Raw genomic sequence first — 19,987 nt, forward strand, 5'->3', positions numbered from 1 at the left:
TAAACATACAGCTGTCAAGGAGTCAATTAGGTATAACTACAGCCAGGCTGAGCTTTAGCTGAACAGTGCATGTCAAACACAGTGATGGGAATAACGGCGCTATAAATAAACGGCGTTACTAACGGCGATACTTTTTCAGTAACAAGTAATTAAACGAATTACTGTTTCCCCCGTTACAACGCCGTTACCGTTACTGACAATAAAATGCGCGTTACTATAACTGAGAACACTGAAGCGGTTTTCATGCGAGCAGTGTCTCTCTCAGCCATAGGACCTCTCTTTCTCTGGGGTGTGTGTGTTCGGGGCCGGGGCGGGACACATAACCAGTGATGATGATTGGTGTGTCTGCACACGTGGTGTAACTGAGAACGCAATGATTGGCTTAGATTGAGTAAATTTCCATTGTTTACCAATCAAAGGCAGAGTAGTGCGGGTGATCACACAAAAGGACACGCACGGTCAGTCGCACACACCAACATCCAGGAATCACAACGATGGCAAGTCCAACAAATTCAAAGGTAGCTTTTGCAAACTGGAAATATAAGCACTACTTTTCCCTCGCTGAGGTGAAAGGCAAAAATGTTTATGTAACGTGCAAATTATGCCCAGGAAAAAAGAGTCTCTCTGCGTCGGTAACAAGTAATTCTAATCTACTGAAGCACCTCACATCGTCACATGCCGCCACAAAATTAGTGGCTAAGAACGCAGGTGATAACGTGAGCTCTGCTACCAAAGGACATTTCTGCATTTCTTCAGAAGCATAATTTATATTTAGACTTATTTGTTGACAAGTTGTGGTCTGTGCAATAAATATTTAAAGTTCTAAACCATCTATTGTGCTTTACTGTTTAACTATAGTAATGATAATATTTATAATATGTTGAATTTGATAGTTGTCTCTCACGTTGTCCCACAACAACATTAAATAGTGTAGATTAGTGTACAATGTTTTATATTTATTTATAGTTATATTAAATTAGATTTTTTTTTTTTTAAAGTAACGCAATATAGTTACTTTGCCTGGTAATTAGTTACTTTTATAATGATGTAACTCAGTTACTAACTCAGTTACTATTTGTGAGAAGTAACTAGTAACTATAACTAATTACTTTTTTAAAGGTACATGCCCAACACTGGTCAAACATAGCAAGAAGGACACTAAGAGCATTCTGGGAACATAAGAGTAAACTGTGCTTTGTGTTCCCCCCCAGGTATACTCTGCTGCCTACAGGAGTCCTGCAGATCACTGGGCTGCGCCCCGAGGACAGTGGCCTCTTCTGCTGCGTGGCCCACAACAGTGCTGGCGTCAAACGCAGCACAATGGCCAGCCTCACCGTCTCAGGTGGCCACCCACATCCTACTTCACGTCCCGGCTTGGCCTCACTGAAGCCACATATGGGCTCTCGGTCTAGCAGAGACATGTGCTTATCTATTTTATTTCATCTCTCTCTTTCAGGCTCCCAATCTTCCGTTTACAAAGAGCCCACGATCCTGGTGGGCCCTGAAAATCTTACTCTCACCGTTCACCAGACGGCCATTTTGGAATGCGTTGCTACTGGATACCCACGGCCAATAGTCTCCTGGAGCAGACTGGGTATGCTGTTTCTAAATCAGGGTGGCAACAAAGCGAACTTACAGCTTTGACTTTAATGAGTGATCCTTTTATACGAGGCCAAGAGTCAAGAATGACAACCAGTTCAAAGCCGACCTGAATACATATCCAAGCCTTCATAAATATAAAACATCATCAGATTTAACGAATCATTCGGATTTTTCTTTGGAGAAATCCTAGCCTATGGAACATGAGCCATTATTGAATGTTTAAAAAAAAAATCCCTGAAAATAAAGCTAGCAATCCACATAATCAGGTTACAGCTCCCTGGGTGTCTTTCAGCTCACAATAAAAATGCAATAATTTACAGTAATGTCTGTTTTTGAATTATAGGTTTAATCTGATTATTGTGTTCAGAAAATAAATTGCTGCCTGTACTCTGCACCCCTACTAGGCCATAATCAGATTCTGGATATTGCTTTGCTGGAATTAAATGCTAACATGATTGGATCTCAGAGGATTATATTACAGAGATAAGGCTTGGGGTGAGCACCATAATGAACTTAATAGATTTACATCAGTCAGTCTGTAATGCAACAGTCGTCTTGGTGGTTTCTTATCTTTAAGATTGTCCATTTCCCATGGCCTGCTTTCCATATTCTTGTTTGAAATCTCATTAGCGTCAGTCATATCTGGATCATTTGTAATGGCTGTGAGCTTAGTGTGCTGGGAGTTTCAGCCATGGACTGCGGGGGAATGCGTTGAGACCCCAAATCAGGCACTGCATTCTGCCTGAGAGAGACAGCAGCTCTTCATAATAAAGAAAATTCTGGTAATTTCTGGCTATTAGACAATGATTCCATATGTTTGCAATAGCTTTCTTATACCTTTTTGCAAAAAAATCCCCAGAATTAAGCTTTAATGCATACAATTCGAGAAGGGTAAAGCAGAAATGCACCAAATCAACATGCTGGAGAGCCTTCACTCACATGACACATGTGCAGGGACATTCGTAATCTCACCCCTCAGCCCCCTGCACTGATACTGAGGGACATCTTGTTACCATGGTGACAGGAAACATGCACATGACCGTTCAGGGTTATGCTGTGGTTTTGCCTGATTTGTCAACATTACTGCTTTGTAGTCATCGCTGCTACATATCCTGTCCAATCTCGAGATGCTTCTAGATGCTGCACTGGTATATCCCCAACAGGCTAGTATGAGGTGTATTTTATAGTTATCCATTATGCACTCATTTTAACATCTTACATATTTTCCTGTGGGGAGTGATATTGTGGTTAGCACTGTCACCTCACAGCTCTGGGATCAGGGTTTGAGTCTTTGCCATGACTCCATGTGTGTGGAGTTTGCATGTTCTCCCCGTGTCGTCATGGGTTTCTTCTGGGTTTCCTCCCACGGTCCAAAAATATGTGAGGTTAATTGGAGTTACCAAATTGCCCGTAGGTGTGCTTGTGTGAGTGACTGGTGTGTGTGAGTGTGCTCTGCGATAGGTTGGTGCTCCATTCTGGGTTGTCCCCTGCCTTGTGCCCATGGGCTTCGGACCCCCTGTGACCCTGAATAGGAAAAGCAGTTTCAGAAAATGGATGGATGGATTTCCTATGAGCCACCATGTTTTTTATTGCTAGGTACCTGACATCTTTATTCTGTGCTTCTTTGGGACAGATGGGCGTCCAATCGGAGTAGAGGGCATCCAGGTGCTGGGAACTGGGAACCTGATGATCTCTGACGTCAGGGTGCAGCACTCCGGCATCTACGTTTGCGCAGCTAACAAGCCAGGGACGCGCGTACGCAGAACTGCGCAGGGGCGGCTCGTGGTGCAAGGTGAGAATGACTGGCATAGGGGCAACAGGAAAATAAGACGATACATTCAGGAAAGGTTTGCTATGCTCCTGTTATTTTCTATTGTTTGTTATTTATTGTAATTTAGTGTCAGTTTAGTATTAGTTCATTTAATGCTATGGATTTGTTTAAGGTTACACCTGTGCTGAAGCATCAAATGAAACTTTGTACAAAACTGAACTGTGAATACAGAACTAGTAGTGAGGCTGATTCGACAATTAAAGAGAAAATGCCATAGTTCAGCTGTAACTAGCAGCCAAACCAACTGCACTTTACCGGGTCGGTAATCAAGTCTAGCCACTAAAATCAAATGTTTAATTTAGGCATGATGTACTTCCTGATTGCCTAACGCTGTGCGAGAGAGCTGTAATCACTGATGGTTCAAAGGACTGCTAGAGGACAGGGGGCAGGTCACCTCCCCCAGGAAGGAGACAGAGAAACGGACAAGATGGGGCCTCCCTCTCAGCTTCATTTATCAGCCTCACGATGTTCATGCCAAATGATGAAAGGCTACTCTGCTGCTCTTCCCTCTGTCCTCTAAGCCTGTTTTTCACACCTATTATTGATATAATCTGCGTCCTAGATGGGTTTCGCTCTGCCGCAGCTCTTCAAATGCCCTGCACACAATACGGTGACAGGTCCAGATTAAATGCTGTGTGTTTAGCCTGTCTTCCCTTGTTCCACACCTCTTACTGGAGGGTGTTTGGATATCCTCATTGTGTCCTTTCTATATGGTGTCTGTCTTCAAAGAACACAGGAGCCAGGTTTGGTTTGGGTTCTTTTTTGGAACCTAAATGTGCCCCGTACAGTACACAGACAGCATAACCCAATTTTGTGTCGCTTCTTTGTTCCTGTCTGCTCAGCTCCAGCCGAGTTCATCCAGCCTCCGCAGTCCATCGCACGCCCGGTGGGCACCACGGCCATCTTCTCCTGCCTGGCTCAGGGCGAGCCTCTGCCGCAGCTCACCTGGCTGAAGAATGGCCAGGTGCTGGAGCCAGGAGGACATGTCAAACTCAGGAACAACAACAGGTGTGGCCAGGCCACCAATTATGCCTTCCCATGTGTCACGTGTCATGCTCACTGGTTCACATAATAAGGAAGCACTTCTCACTGATGAGTAGTGTCTTACACATTTAAACAGATGTTCCTCAACTTACATTGCAAAGAACCTGTCCTACGTAGAAAATATCATTGAGTTCAATATGAATATGATACGATAAATCACACAGGAAAAATACCATATTTTACATTGTTAAACACTGTATGAAATGTTTACATTCCCAGTCGCTAAAGAGACTTGAAGCATGCTGGATGGATGCTGCCATCACACGGCATCAGTAGAAAGTATCTTACGGCATATCGCTGGCCTGGGAACAGATTCAAAGTTTGACGACTACTGAATGTGCATTGCTGTCACACACTGTCTCCTCTATGCCACTTTCATGAAGTGGCCTCCTGGGATGCTTTTCCACCACCACCCACATATATGCTGAGCACTCATTGGGCTGCTTTTCCTTCACTCTCTGGTCTCAGGTCATGTGATGCAACACTCTATCACTCTCCTTTATAGGTGACTTTGGTATGCCCAAACTTTTGATTGGTACTCTATGTATATATAATATATTGTGTGTGTGTGTGTGTGTGTGTGTGTGTGTATATATATATAATGAATATTATTACATACACACATTAGCAGCATCACTCATCGATCTATCTCCCAACTGCTTCTCCTTAGCAGGGTTAGTGATATATAGCGTAATGATTTATCATGTATTATGAGGACTTAATATCTCATTATGTCGTATGAAACCAATAATGTGCGTAATGGTGTATGATTCAAAATGTAAGATAGATATATACAGTATATGGGAAGTATTTGCAGGATAGTAAGGGCCTTATAATTGAAAACGAAATTGATATAGTAAATGAGTTTAATGATTATTTTTCACGGGTGTTCACAGTAGAGAACACAAGTAACTTACCACCAATTAGTACGAATACAGCGTCGTCTATGACCAATATATGTATAACTGAGGCTGATGTGGTACTAAGCCTAGCTAAGCTCAAAATAAAGAAATTGCAGGGCCCTGATGGCATCTTACCTATAGTTTTAAAAGAGATGAGGGATATTATTAGCCAACCTTTAACTTTAATATTCCAGAAATCGTTATCTGTGGGTGTGGTACCTTCAGATTGGAAGCATGTTAATATAACGCCCATATTCAAAAAAGGGGATAGAAGTAATCTGGCAAACTATAGGCCAATCAATTTAACTAGCATTACTGGAAAAATAATGGAAGCTATAATCCAAGTGAAAATGGATGCAAATAACATTCTGAGGGATAGCCAACATGGGTTTAGGAGAGGTAGATCCTGTTTAACGAATCTACTTGAGTTCTTTGAGGAAGCTACAAGTGGAATTGATCACAAAAAGGCCTACGATGTGATCTACTTAGATTTCCAGAAGGCCTTTGATGTTGTCCCCCACAAACGGCTCTTGCTAAAGCTCAAAGCTGCAGGGATTTTAGGAACTGTGGCAGCTTGGATCGAAAACTGGTTAACTGACAGGAAGCAGCAAGTAGTTATTAGAGGCACAATGTCACAGGGGGCCTGCGTTCATAGTGGGGTACCGCAGGGTTCAATTTTAGGATCACTATTGTTCCTAATTTACATTAATAATATTGACACTAATACATACAGTAAACTGGTTAAATTTGTAGACGACACCAAGGTAGGTGGTGTAGCAGATACTGATCTAGCAGCAGAGAGGCTACAACGGGATCTGGATTTAATTAGCGACTGGGCTGATACTTGGCAGATGAAATTTTACACAGATAAAGGTAATCCATGCAGGGAGCAGAAATATAAAGTACAGATATTTTATGGGTTCCACTGAAATAAAGGTAGCTGATTACGAGAAAGTTCTCGGTGTGTATGTTGATGCTTCCATGTCCCACTCTCGCCAGTGTGGGGAAGCAATAAAAAAGGCCAATAGAATGTTGGGTTATATCTCTAGGTGTGTGGAGTTTAAGTCAAGGGAGGTGATGTTACATTTATATAATTCCTTGGTAAGACCCCACCTAGAATATTGTGTGCAGGTTTGGTCACCATACCTTAAGATGGACATTGCTGCCTTAGAAAAGGTGCAATGGAGGGCTGCGAGAATGATTCCTGGTCTTAGAGGAATGTCTTATGAGGAGAGGTTAGCTGAGCTGAATCTGTTTAGCCTTGAGCAAAGGTGACTAAGGGGGGACATGATCCAGGTCTATAAGATTCTAACGGGTCAGGATGCTGTTCAGCCAAATGGTTGCCTAACTGTTCAGCCAATATTAGTTTAAATACTAGAACTCGTGGCCATAAGTGGAAATTAGTAGGAGAACATTTTAAAACAAATTTGAGGAAGCACCTCTTTACACAGCGTGTAGTTACAGTATGGAATAGTCTTCCTGCTAGTGTAGTGGAAGTTAAAACCCTGGGTTCCTTTAAATCAGAGCTAGATAACATTTTAACAACTCTGAGCTATTCTCCCCAAACGAGCTTGATGGGCCGAATGGCCCCCTCTCGTTTGTAAACAGATTATTAACAGATGGAATAAATAGACAAAGAACCTGTTGGAAAACTAAATTTAGAAAGCAGAAATTTCCAGCATTTTTATTTGATTTTATTCCCTGTTTTCTTGTCATCATTTCTGTTGTTGGATTTGCGTCACCATATGCATAGACATAACTGTTACTCATAGCCAGCATTGTCTGGGTGATTGCTGAATGTACTTTGTTGTATTTTTCTGTTGCTCAGTAAGATTACAGCTGCAGTCTCTATCAGAAATGTATCTTGGGTTGCATTGGGTTGAGCTGGTGCGCCCTGTTTCCTAATGGGGGAACTGAGCTAAGTTTGGCTGACAGGAATGTACTTCCTCAGTTAACGACTGAGCTGCACGATGCCTTATTTGCTGGCCAAGATGGTGACAGCGCTTACAACGTGCGCTTTGAGTTGCAGGCTCTGGCCAGTATGCATCATGCAGAGTTATGATGAGGTTTGTGTATGAGGCTTCAAGGGCCACAGTTACTGTTGGCAGGGGTCCAGCGTTCTCCCTAATGACGCGGCTCTGGGGTGCCGTTCCTTCAGGCAGCTGCTGTCCCTCAACCGTGGAGAATAGGGCAGTGTTTGCCAAGGCTGGTTTGCTGGTGCTGACCCTGGAACAAAAGAAAATAGTTCCCATTAAATCTGAACTGTTGAAACAGGAGAATCTCAGTGTTTAGGGGATTTCTTTCTTCTTTCAGTAGACGCTGTTGTTTACTGCAATATTCAAACTATTATGCTAATTATGTGATGTAAATCTGAAAGATGAGCAAATACCTTTCTCACTTTTGTCATCCTGAACACTTTGAATGCCATTTCTGCAGTTCTGGTAGCATAATAAAACATTTTATTCTGCAGTAGTAGCTGTCATTAAGAATATGCTAATCTGTTTTATTTTTATTTTTTTTTTGATTACAATCAGAACCTCACATTTTTTTTCGCAGAATAAGCACGTTGTACATATGCCTTCAGTCACAGTCATTTCCTTAGGTTACACTATGCTCTGATTAGTAAGACTTAATGCATTTCAAGTTTTTATTTCTCACCTTTTTATTTATAAGCATAGACATGCAGGGTATCACTTATTTTCAGTGATTTTATTAATGATGTCTAATATTAATCTGGATGTCTAGATGGATAACAAGGGCCATCAGTTGCTGTGAGTCTTGCATCATTACATGTCTTTCAACAAAAATGAGCATTTTAAATATGCTGGGTCCCACTAATATTTTTGTTTCTTGATTTGTTTTGACCTGTCTTTCATACGGGGGGAATGAACACCCTGATCAGATAGAAGGGTTTGTCGGACACATGACAGCAAATAACTGTAGGGGTAAATGAGGCTGATGTTGAGGTCAGCATTAAGAGTCAGTCCTCCCCGTCCTGTTATATAAGCAGAGATGGAGATTTCAGGTCCAGAGAGTACAAATCCAGACCAAGATTTTGCTCAAAGTTTTTGCTTTTGGTTGAAACAAAATCTTGGTCTGGATTTGTACTCTCTGGACCTGAAATCTGCACCTCTCCCTGTTTGAGACATTAGATAGCAGGTGGGCAGCATTTACAATAATTTTGCCCTGCACTCTGCATCATTTGTGGAGATGGTTGTTATACTGTATTTGCAGATCTTTGGAAGAAGCAGACAACACAAATAGAATGAAAAAAACTGTCCAAGCACAATTGGATATTCATGTTATTGTCAGTGAGTTAATGGATTCCAGCCATCTGGGGTTAAAATTAGGAGTGATTTACATATTCTTCTCTGTGGTCACTTTCTCATGGCCCACAGATGATGGCGACCAAAGTGTCTGATTAAGTATTCGGCTTTAATAATACCCTCCCCTAACCACTGTGGCAATAAGCTGCATTAGGAGAGCCAGTGAAAGACAGAAAGTGAGAAGGTGTCATGGCATGCGAGAAAAAAGGACTCAAGGACGGGCATTAGGCAAAAAGGGGTTTATTAACTGAACGAGAGAAGGGAAACAAACGAGACCGTGAGGGATCAGAACAACAAGGCGAGTATGGGGAAGGATTATGGGCAGCCAGGAGGTGCGACCGGATGACCGGACTGGGGCTGACGAGACAGACAGGTACAAGGGGTAACAAGCAACAGGCGTGGCTCATCAGGAACACAATCGGGATGGAGACAGGAATGTCAGGTAGACAGGTCAGGCAGGATGTAACAGTGAGCCAGAAAGGTGTGTGTAGACAGATAGTTGAACTGTTTGAAACCAAGATACTGAAGGAAGGGGCCATTTTTGGACTATACTCGCAGGCCCCATATTCAATGTATTATGCTACATCTGCATATTATCCCCGTCTGCATAAGGCTTTGTGGTTCAGTGGGTCACACTGTTGCTTCAGATGTCTGGGATCTCAATTTTGAATCCTGCTACTGCTGTGTGTGTCGGTAGACTTGACTTGTTTTCCCCGTGTCATGTTGTCATCCTTCCATGGTTCCATGCAGTTAGGCTGGCTTGCGTCTCTGAGTTACCCATACTTTGTGTCTGTGCCCAGTGGTGGATTGGCATCACATCCAGGGTGTATCCTAGCCTCCAATCCTCCACACAAGACTGACCAGGATAAATGGCCAGAAGGTGGATAAACAGTGACTTTGGTGTCACATAGAGAGATACACTTTCTTTGATGACTTTCTTTTTAAAGCTTTAACACTCTGCAGTTGTGCCAATACAGTGTTGTGGTGACACTTTAAATGATGTTAACCATTTGCCTCATTAAGGTAATTGCCTGCATCCTGTACCTAATAGAATTACTCTGACCATTCTGTATGTCACCCTAATTACACTTGTAGGACTTTTCTGTCCCAGTTTAAAATGAGGTCTGTCTCCCTTTTACTTCATTCATGTCACCACCTTTGCTCACTCATGGTTCTGTGTCCAACCCTCAGCACACTTATCATCTACGGGATCAGCCAGGAAGACGAGGCCATCTACCAGTGTATCGCAGAGAACAACGCCGGCTCCACCCAAGCCAGTGCCCGGCTGACTGTACTGTGGGCGGGCGGCCTGCCGGGGGCACCTCGCTCACTCCGTGCTGATGCTGTCTCCCCCACCGCCATCCAGGTGTCGTGGCAGAGTCCCCAGCAGAACACTCAGGACATCATCGGATACGTGCTGCACATCCGCAAGACAGCAGGTCTGATCATGACTGAAAGAGTCAAAAAGTTGCCACATAAATGTGGGAATAAAATCCACAGCCATGGAGGCAGGGGCGCAACAAAGGGGGATAGTTTGGACAAAGGGCCATAAAAATTTGGTCTGGTTGGGCCCCCAATATGATATGCTTCCATGGGGTCTCTTAAATGAACTGCCCCCCATCTGCTTCAGTGTTTTACACCAAAACAAGGAAGTGTCTCACTATTTAAAAGTTTAGCTATTAGAATAGACCAGGGGTCTCCAACTCCGGTCCTGGAGAGCTACTATCCAGTAGGTTTTCTGTCCCACTTGGCTTCTGATGAGCCACACCTGCTCCTGGTATTTACCTGAGAACAGGTGTGGCTCATCAGAAGCCGGGTATGATAGAAAACCTACTGGACAGTAGCTCTCCAGGACCGGAGTTGGAGACCACTGTAATACACTATTTGAATCTGAATTAGCCCTGTCACATAATATTCATGCATTTTCAAACTGCTTGTTCATTGTAGGATCACGCGAGGCTCTAAAGCCAATCACGTGAAACCATAGGGTACAGTCCGTCGAAGGGCACAGAGGTGCACACGATCTACAGTATGGGCAATTAAGAGAAGCCTATTAGTCACTGGACTGCAGGAGGAATCGCTCATGACACAGGGAGAGCAAGTAAGCACCATACACAAGGAGTGGAAGTCCCCAACCTTGGACATAACCATGGTTACTTACTGAGCCAGTTTAAGAAGAGGTTCAAAACAAAATTGGAAGCATGCAGCCAGGCAGGAGGGGAACTGGCCCAGTGAGCAGTGGTGTTTGCATGCCACTGCCGTGAATATGGTGTCTGCTGTGGGACCCACGACAGCTTGCTTTTAGGGCAAAACACTTGTTTTTAATGCCTTATAAATCAGATGGCTCCATGGTGACATCCATGTCTTCAGTATGGAAAAGATAAAGCCGCCCTCAATTGATAATGGAATTGGAATTAATTTTATGGCAGAATATTTCCCGCCATTTATTTCCTTTTCACGTGAAAGAGGTGTAGGGGGAGCTGGTTATTTACAGCAGTGCTTATTAGCAGGGTTCAGCTGCTCCCCCCTGCACTGCAGTGCTGTTAGATGGGTAATTACAGACCCTAGGGGCTATTCAAAAGAAAATGCATTAATTAAGACAGCAAATCCACATAGGAGAAGGGAGGAGAGCTATAACGGGTGTGTACCTGAATTAAGGGGTGTTTATTAGTACCAAGAACGCAAAGAACATGTTCTTGGCAAGAGTGGTCTTGCTAACTTACCTCCCAAGAACGTACGTGGGACACAATGAATCATGGGATTATTCTTGTTTAGCAAGGATGCAACCAATGCATCCTTCATATTTGATATTTTACCATCTGTACTTCTGTTCTTGAGTATTAGAACTGTACTTTGCACAATGGAAGATGATGTAAAACGGGTATGCAAGAGCATAAATACGGTCAAGTGTGCATATTGGTAAACACCCAAGGACTGAAGTGCAATACTGGTGCTTTTTCTGTCTCTGTCCATTTTTTACTGGAAAATAGGTTCTGTTTTTAACAAGCAGCCTCCTTTCATCTGATCATGTACCCTTATTTGTTCATTTCATTTGTTATTCTTTTTGATTTTATTTTCAATCACACACACACACCCCAATCCCCAACCATACGCAGACCCAGTAGAAATGGAGTATCAGGAAGCCGTGGGCAAGAGTACACTGCAGCAAGTAGTGAGCGATTTGGAGCCCTCCACCAGCTACACCTTCTACGTGAAGGCCTACACCTCACGTGGTGCCAGCAAGCCGTCGGAGCCGGCTTTGGAGAACACGCTGGGGGAGGGTGAGTGCAGCCGGGGCCGTGGTAGAGACGGAGTAGCGCTGTGACCAAAGTTGACGTAATCGAGTAGATTACCAGAATGAAACTCAGGGGACTGACAGGAGCCCTAGCGTAGGGTGATTAATTAACAGAGACCCACTGCTTCTGTTACAGCACCGGCAGCTCCATCTCTCCTCACCAGGCTGGTGAATGCCACTACAGTGCAGGCCTCCTGGGAGCCCGCCGGCAAACTGGGCCAGCATGAAGGCTTCAAGCTCTTTTACCGCAAGGTGCACTCTAACACGTTCTCCGGACCGCTCACCTTTGCCCGCAACGTCACCGAGTACAACATCACACAGCTGGGTGAGCTAATGTTTCCAGGGGTATGGGATCCAAGGGGTGGCCGGGGAGTGGGATGGGATCATATGGGGACGCTTCTGTCCTTTCCGTGCTGACTAAACGAGCTGATTATGAAGTGAAACAAGCCCCTGGTCCCTGTGTGTTGACCTTTGATGCAACCCCCCTCAGACCCAGCACTGGTTTACGAGGTGAAGGTGCAGGCCTTCAACCAACATGGCGACAGCAACGCCACCGTGCGCTTCGTCTCCCTGAAGGAGGCTGCTGAGAGATCAGGTGACTTCCTGACTCCGTTACGCACACATAATACTGGTCATCGGTGGACAGGGGCCAGCAGGCTTAGCAGTAACCCCGAGACAGAAAAGAATTTTGGGGCAATGTTCGACACTCAATATTTTATTCCCTGGTTGTGTGCCTGGTGGGGAGCAAACAAATTTCTTTTATTATGTGCCTGAAAGATAGATGCAGATACTCAAGCATCACAGAACACTCTGTTATAGCTGGGTTTAAAATGCCTGTTCATTGCCTTTTGTTGTTTTTGAATTTCGACTTTGCGGAGAATGGTATTGCCTTTCCGTGTCCTTCTCCTCTCCACTCCTGAGTCATGGATTTTCCATCTATAGTGCTGGGAACCCCATGTAACTGTGTGAAGGACGACCAAAGCAAAAGCTCCTCCACTGCAATCATCATCGGGATTCACTTTGGGGTCACCTGCATCATCTTCTGCGTGCTGTTCCTCATGTTTGGCTACAGGGGCAGGTAGGAGGGCACCTCTGACCGGCAACATGTTTTATATATCACACAAAACGCTTTTGCCATACACTACCTATACTGTGCTTAAAATGAAAAACATAATATGAAAAAAGATATGTAAGGGATAATGTACAGGCAGCCGGTAGTTATCGCAGAAATAAGCCCCGACAGTGTGATCAGGACCCGACACGAAGCGGAGGGTCTTGTATCACACTGAAGGGGCTTATTTCGCGATAACTACCGGCTGCCTGTACATTATCCCGCTTATTACACGGCTACTTGCCACATAAGGAAAAAAACTGGACATGAATATGAATTTGAAACATTTTATTGGCATATTTGTTTTAAATTAACATTTTTAAATGGTAATCTTTGTTGGCGCGGAGGGATTTTAAACATACAAGTAGTACCGGCTATGCGTTATTACTTTCGAGCGGTTATTATTTGAAAAGAACGAACCTGCAAATGTCTCAACTGACCAATCAGAATCAAGCATTCCAGAGAGCCGTGCAATAAATAAAAATAAAATAACACCATTTAAAAGCAATAATATAAATGTCTACATTAACAAGACAGTGAAGACTGTAAATTATTAAAAAGGTGAAGCAGACCGTGCTCTCATTATCTGCTGACCTCTGCTCCATGCAGGCTAATGATGTGCAAGTCACTGCGGGACCGGCTCTCCACAGCACAGGCTGGGCACCACGTGCCCACACAGCCATCTCCCGCCTCCTCCCAGTCCCAGAGTACCCTAACTATCAATGGGATCACTCACGCCAGAGGGGAGAGAAATGGAGATGCCGTGGGGAACAGACAAGGAGACAGCAGTGACTTAGAGAGGATCTTCCCAATGCCTTGTCATGAAGGTGATCTGAGCTGGACTCATTTGGTAAGAACTTGGGCTCATATGATAGCAATCAATTGAAAAACCTTTAGTAATAACCCCCTTACAGGTTTAATATTGCCTAAGAAATTAACATCACATTTTATTACAGCATTGATATATACGCAGTCATGAGGCAATGGAATTAAAGTGAAGAATCTATATGAAAAATGTACTTAAGGGGGGTGGGTACCGTGCCACTGTAGCTCCAGATAAGTATTGCACAAGGGCGGAAGGAAGGGGCCTTCAGTATTGAGAGTATTGATGGACATGATGTGGAGGTAAAAATAACATGGAAATGAAAAGGCTAGCCTACTCCAGCTAATAGCATATATTCATTGTGTGCTTCTTTTATAACACACTGAAAGTTTGCCTTGACCAATTCTGCCAATGCCATTGTGTGTTTGCTTTGCAGACTGAGGGTTCTGTCACATCCTGTCCATTGGATGAGACTCAGATGTCCAGAGTGTCCTTGGAGGTCTTCAGGCTGGTTTCAGAGGGACAGACAGAGGGCAGGGCATCCATACAGATGTAGGGAGGAGAAGAGTTGCCAAGTGATCGATGCTCTCACAATCTGTGAGGTGTACTGCTTTGATTCTTATTCTCAGGTCATCCTGTTTTCTTTTTTTACTTCTTTTCTGTGCAAAGATTAACTAAATTAAACCACTTTTAGAAAAGCCACTGCAAGAAGGACCTGTAGCCTGGGTTTTCTTGAGTGATTACTGTCGGGTACTCTTTCATTCCTCTCAATCTTTATTCAGTCCATTTTAATCAGCTGCCAGCAGCAAGTACAATAATGGTCCAGAGTATTTTTTTAGTATTTTTAGCTCACATTTTTATTACAGACTTTCATGAAACAGTATATTGCAGTGTTCTTTTGCAGTTTGTGTTAACTCTTCAGTTCAAACAGACTCCTGGCCTGCGCCAGCCCGCCGGTGATCACACAAACCCAGCCATGAAAGACATGCTGGGCCTTTTCCAGGGATTCTTATGTCTCAGGTTTTTTCAGTCATATCAAAGGTTTTGTTTAATTCTTCAGCCTGCATTCAGGTTGATGACGAACCCCAGGATGTGCAAAATAAACCTACCTCAGACAGAATGTATTTTGGGTGGGAAACATTGTGGACTTGTCTTCCCTTTTAAACAGTTCATTTAGAGGTAAAGCAATCTGTCAGAAAAAGGCTTTGTGCTATCTTGGCTCTTAGAAATATTCACACACGTAAGAATAAAATAGAAATCCAACATAAAGCACTTCAAAACCTTGAAGTCAATGTTCTACCTCAAGATAATGATGTTGTTGTTGTCATTATTGTTATTCTTTTCATAATGAAACATTTACTTCTGTTGTGAGATTCTGGCCTTCCTCCACTGTTAGTGCAGGATTTGGTAGTACCTCATGCAAATGTACCATATGGCATTGTTTATAAATTGTTTATAAATTGTGAAGTATTTTTATAGTGTTGCATTCTTAGATGTGTTGCTGTTTTTGCATAGATATTTTACCTCAGTAGAATATAATTTTATTTTTAGTTGTGGTAGTTAAGTAAAATGACTGTTAGAGATGCACTGTACTGCCACTAATATCTTCAGGATATTTTTACAGATATCGTTGTGCCAGAAATTTGAGGGGGAGGAGGGAAACATTTAAAATTTATCATGTCAAAACCATGCAGAAATCATGTATGTTACAATTGCTATAATATGTATGATGTCTTTAGAGATATAAGCACAGATTCATCACCACATCAGATTGGGGATTGACAATACTGAATGTTATAAATTTTAAAAAAACAACTGCTTCTGAATTCTGAAGCCTCACCCCAAGCTGCACAGAATAAAAAATATAGATGTCATTGCAAGATGAAAATCAAGGCTGGCACTGTGGACTCACTGAAAGAACTAGGAGAGTTCCCAATCAGCACGGCCCAATTTCATGCCCCTCCAACATTTCCTCCTTCTTACCTCTGACAAATTGAAGTCCTCTTGGTGTAAGAGCTCAGGAGTACACACAAAGCTACGAGTACAGCAGAACAGCCAGCTGGCTTTAAGCAGACTAATGGGTGTGAATCCATCAAGTAGACAAAGGATCAGATAAAATAGATCCAGTAGTCTAGTGGCAAAAGCAAATGGAAATTTCTTTTTCTGCTATGATTTACTGAAGTAAAATTAACACTCTGTTCTGGTCTCCCTGGCCTGTGTCCATTCATGATGGAATTGAAGTTGCTCCTGTAACATCGGTAGACTGAAAGAGAACACATACTCCAATCCCAGTTTGCCAGGAACACCGGGCTTGTGTCCAGGAGACCCTGATGCTGTTCGGCCATATGGTTTTGCTGTTCCAGCTGTTCAATTGCGTCACGTATGTGTCCCTGAAGCTTGCGCTCAGTCACCTACCTCAGCACTTAAAACCATTACATTCAGGTGATACTTCCTCAGTCTCATAGGAGGAGATGCAGAAAGATGTTTAGCAAGACACACAGAAAACCTCACTTCACAGCTACTTCACGAGTGAAAGTACAGTAATAGGAAACAAATTATGTTTTCCTTGTGCATATTATTCCAATTAAAATATATTACTGTTATCACATTACACTGGTTTTAACATAAATCATTTGTTTTTGTCACACAGATGTGTTGACTAGAGACCCTCGTTTTATTTGACTATTGCATTGTACACTGTTTAAAATGTGAGAGGTGTTTCTTCTTTATTGTCCTTCCAATCAGTTTTGAACATTTTTTAAGTAATTGAATTTTTTACGTAAGCGTCAACAATCGGTGTTTGTAAATAGCAATTAAATGGTATGTCATTTTTTTACAGTTCTTGTTGTTCTGAAGGCAATTTTTACAAATAAATATAGAAAACAAAGATGCAAAAGAACAATCTGTGGATAATATTTATTTATAAGATGATCCTGAATGCCGTGACACAGAATTTGGGTTTTTAAATAGAAAGCAGTGTGTATTGCGACTTATCTTGCAGTGTTTCCAATGGTATTTCTCGGTATTTCGTGAGCAATTTGAGATGAAGTAAAATACTTCTGTTGCCGTATGTTTGATTATGTAAATACTTTGTATTGGCAATTGTACTTGTTTCCGCTGACCTGAAGCCCTGTGAAAGTCTGATATCTTGAATCTGACAGTGCACATTGGATTTATATATAATATACTTTTGCCTTTCCTTCACTATTGTGTGTTTGAAATTAGAGGATTTTAGACAGTAGTCATAGTTAAAATTGTCACTAACAAGTAAAAGCAATAAAACATAATCATGCAATGTGACTGACTCACCTGTGTATAGATAAACTACTACCAATCAAATCATTCTGTTTCTATGCTTTCTAAACATTTATCTGCTTGAAAAACATGCATGAAATAATTTTAATGCAGCTTTACTGTACATTACACTTAATAGGCAGTGCTAAAAAATACTTTAAAAGCCCTAATCAGGATACACCCACTACAAGACAAGCAATCATATTTTGCTTGAATTTTGTTGATGTTTCTGTCTCCTGAGCTGGGATTGATAGGCAGAGTTCGGTCAATTTGTCTGCTGTTCCTGCTAAATTGGCTCATAGTGACTGATAAGCAACTCATGTATTTGAGAATATTAATCAGCATCCTCTCCTGTCGATGTTAAGCTGGGATAGAAGGCCATTTTTCGTTTATTTCGTTTGAACCAAATGTATGATAATCATCATAATCCATAGAAAACAACGTGGTTCAGTTGAATCCAATGTAGAGATTGCATTTGCATTTGATTTTTTAGAACTGTGCTGTTCTATTTTCTCCTTCTTTCTGGACTTTTTTTTCCTTCACAGCACCTCTTTCATCTAAATCTCTGTGGAGAAAGGCCTGTCAGTTAGAATTACCACCCCTCCTGGCTCAGATTCCCCTCAAGAGAATTAGAGACAAAACATTAACATGTTGCTAGCCTAAGCTACTGCCAGTGCTATGGCAACAGCAGGGTATTTAATACATAGAAAGAAGATCACACCGTGGATCTGTAAAACAAACATCTTTTTCTATGACAACAGTGTTACTGCTTTGGTTTATTAAATCCCTCCACAAAAGGGATTAAAATGCTACAATTTTACCCCCCCTCCCCCAAATCACACCCTAACCCCCCATTGCAAACTAAATGAAAGGTCTGAATGTGTGGTGTTAAACATTTTTATTGTGGCAATATTTAGCTGCTTGTGGAACAATGGTCTCCCTCTGTTTAATTTAGGCAGTACCTCAGCACTGTCCCATAACATTCTCCCACACTCCTTGCACTTGCACACCACATCCTAGCCTTTTGATGTGTCTTTATGCTCCTTGGGCTCCTACTGGCCTTTTGACGTCCACTTTTGGGTCGCTGGAGAACTACCAGTTAGTGCCTGTAATGTCCCTGCGCCGTGAATCCAGCTTTTCAACAGAGGTCATTTGAATCTTGTTCCTTACTGGTTTTATATTCATTGTAGTATGACTGGTTAGAAGATAGTGAATAAGAATCTGGTCCCGCTCCACTGTGCCGAATTGGAGCAATATATCATCTGGCCCTGATACCTCATGGGTATCACTTTCAAACTACTGCATGCTTCCCCGCGTCGCCAATCACAAAGCGTCAGTATGTGAAAACAGCTCAAAACAGGCTCGGTGCCTACTCCACAGCATTTGTAGCTCTAAATGCCTTGTTTTTCTAAGCCGTTGTCAGATCTGCAGGCTGTCATGTAGCTCTTCTTTTCAAGCCGACTGAGACATGTGCTTCTCACATCTACCTTGGCACACTAAATGTTGTGAGAATCTGGTGCTAAAGCTGAGCACCAAGTACACGTGGTACCTGAGAGGAATGTTTAACGGCACATCGCTGGGAAAAAAAAACAACGTTTCGGTCTCATTGCACAAATATGGATCCACCTCCTGAGAGCATTCCCCTGGGTAAAAGAAAAGCAGACTGAGAACGTCTGTGGACAGAGGGGATGTGGGGGATGTCGGAGTAGGTGGGGACTGATGATGAAATACCGGGTAAAACTGCCGAAATCCCAATGTGATTTACTTTGCAGAGAAGGATGCATTCAGAGATCAGACTACCTTTTTGTTTTGCTCGTTCCTGGTGAAAAATCACATTCTCTCAAACAAAAGCTCGTGCTCATTCTTGTGAAAAGAACTGTTTTGCTAAATATGGTGCTAAACACCTTTTGCCCTATTTCCTGAACAGAAATTACCCTTATTTTTTACTTATATTTGCCTTGCAACTATTCTATTTAGAAATGTTTTTTTTTCTAATTCTATAATAATTTTTGTATTATTATTGCAGTATTTGCAACCTCTCTATAAAACGCTAACACATATGAACCCGTAATAACCAGCATAACTGCCTCATTTAATGCTAATACAGAATGCTACAGATCAAATAAATTCTTTATATAAAAAACTGGTAAATGGGTCAAACATATGAATCAATTCTGATACTGGTTTGAACTTAATGAATGTTGACATTAGTTTCACGTAAGCATAGGCTGATGTGATTTATCATCATAAGATTTGTACAAATCACTCAGTAACATGAACATAATGGATGTATATCCATAAAATATCAAATTCAGTCATCTACAGCTTTTCATAATTGACACTTATTTTTGCTGTTCAGATAAGATGATGAGTCCATTAAGTTCCATTATGAGGTGATGCAAATGAATGAATCCGTTCCCTGTTCTCTGACCTTTAGAACAACATGCAGTCTTTTATATTGAATTTATCTTAAGTCATCTTTTTGAAAATATGAAAATATTTTTTTTAGTACTTTAGAACTCTTTCAATACTCTGCCCATTTACTGCAAAAATATTAATCTGTGAAAATGGTCTAGCATACTGCACACCCCCTGCTAAATGAATATCCGCTGCATGTGTAGCCCAGAGAACCCTGCTGTCAACATAAGCACAGCACCATACTTCCTGTTCCATGTGTTCCATCCAATATGTTTAGTTATTCTTCTCCTATTGTTACCGATATGTTTATTTGTGAGCACGGTTTGCCAGCTACAAGGCTG

General features: G+C 42.1%; 1 protein-coding gene across 2 annotated transcripts in view; it reads left to right on the top strand.

The window, feature by feature from the left end:
• igdcc3 (immunoglobulin superfamily, DCC subclass, member 3) overlaps positions 1 to 17,206 on the top strand; it is a 44,628-nt gene extending 27,422 nt beyond the window's left edge. For both annotated transcript variants that reach the window (XM_023819753.2, XM_072717808.1), the window contains exons 4-14: positions 1,212 to 1,342; positions 1,457 to 1,594; positions 3,236 to 3,394; positions 4,276 to 4,441; positions 9,897 to 10,144; positions 11,822 to 11,986; positions 12,137 to 12,325; positions 12,491 to 12,595; positions 12,943 to 13,078; positions 13,721 to 13,961; positions 14,371 to 17,206. In XM_023819753.2, coding sequence (XP_023675521.1) covers positions 1,212 to 1,342; positions 1,457 to 1,594; positions 3,236 to 3,394; positions 4,276 to 4,441; positions 9,897 to 10,144; positions 11,822 to 11,986; positions 12,137 to 12,325; positions 12,491 to 12,595; positions 12,943 to 13,078; positions 13,721 to 13,961; positions 14,371 to 14,490 — 1,798 coding nt within the window. In that variant the 3' untranslated portion in view covers positions 14,491 to 17,206. The remainder of the gene's footprint in view (positions 1 to 1,211; positions 1,343 to 1,456; positions 1,595 to 3,235; positions 3,395 to 4,275; positions 4,442 to 9,896; positions 10,145 to 11,821; positions 11,987 to 12,136; positions 12,326 to 12,490; positions 12,596 to 12,942; positions 13,079 to 13,720; positions 13,962 to 14,370) is intronic.
• Positions 17,207 to 19,987: the final 2,781 nt, after the last annotated feature.

The sequence above is a fragment of the Paramormyrops kingsleyae genome, chromosome 11 (genome assembly GCF_048594095.1).
Source record: "Paramormyrops kingsleyae isolate MSU_618 chromosome 11, PKINGS_0.4, whole genome shotgun sequence".
NCBI classification, from domain to species: domain Eukaryota; kingdom Metazoa; phylum Chordata; class Actinopteri; order Osteoglossiformes; family Mormyridae; genus Paramormyrops; species Paramormyrops kingsleyae.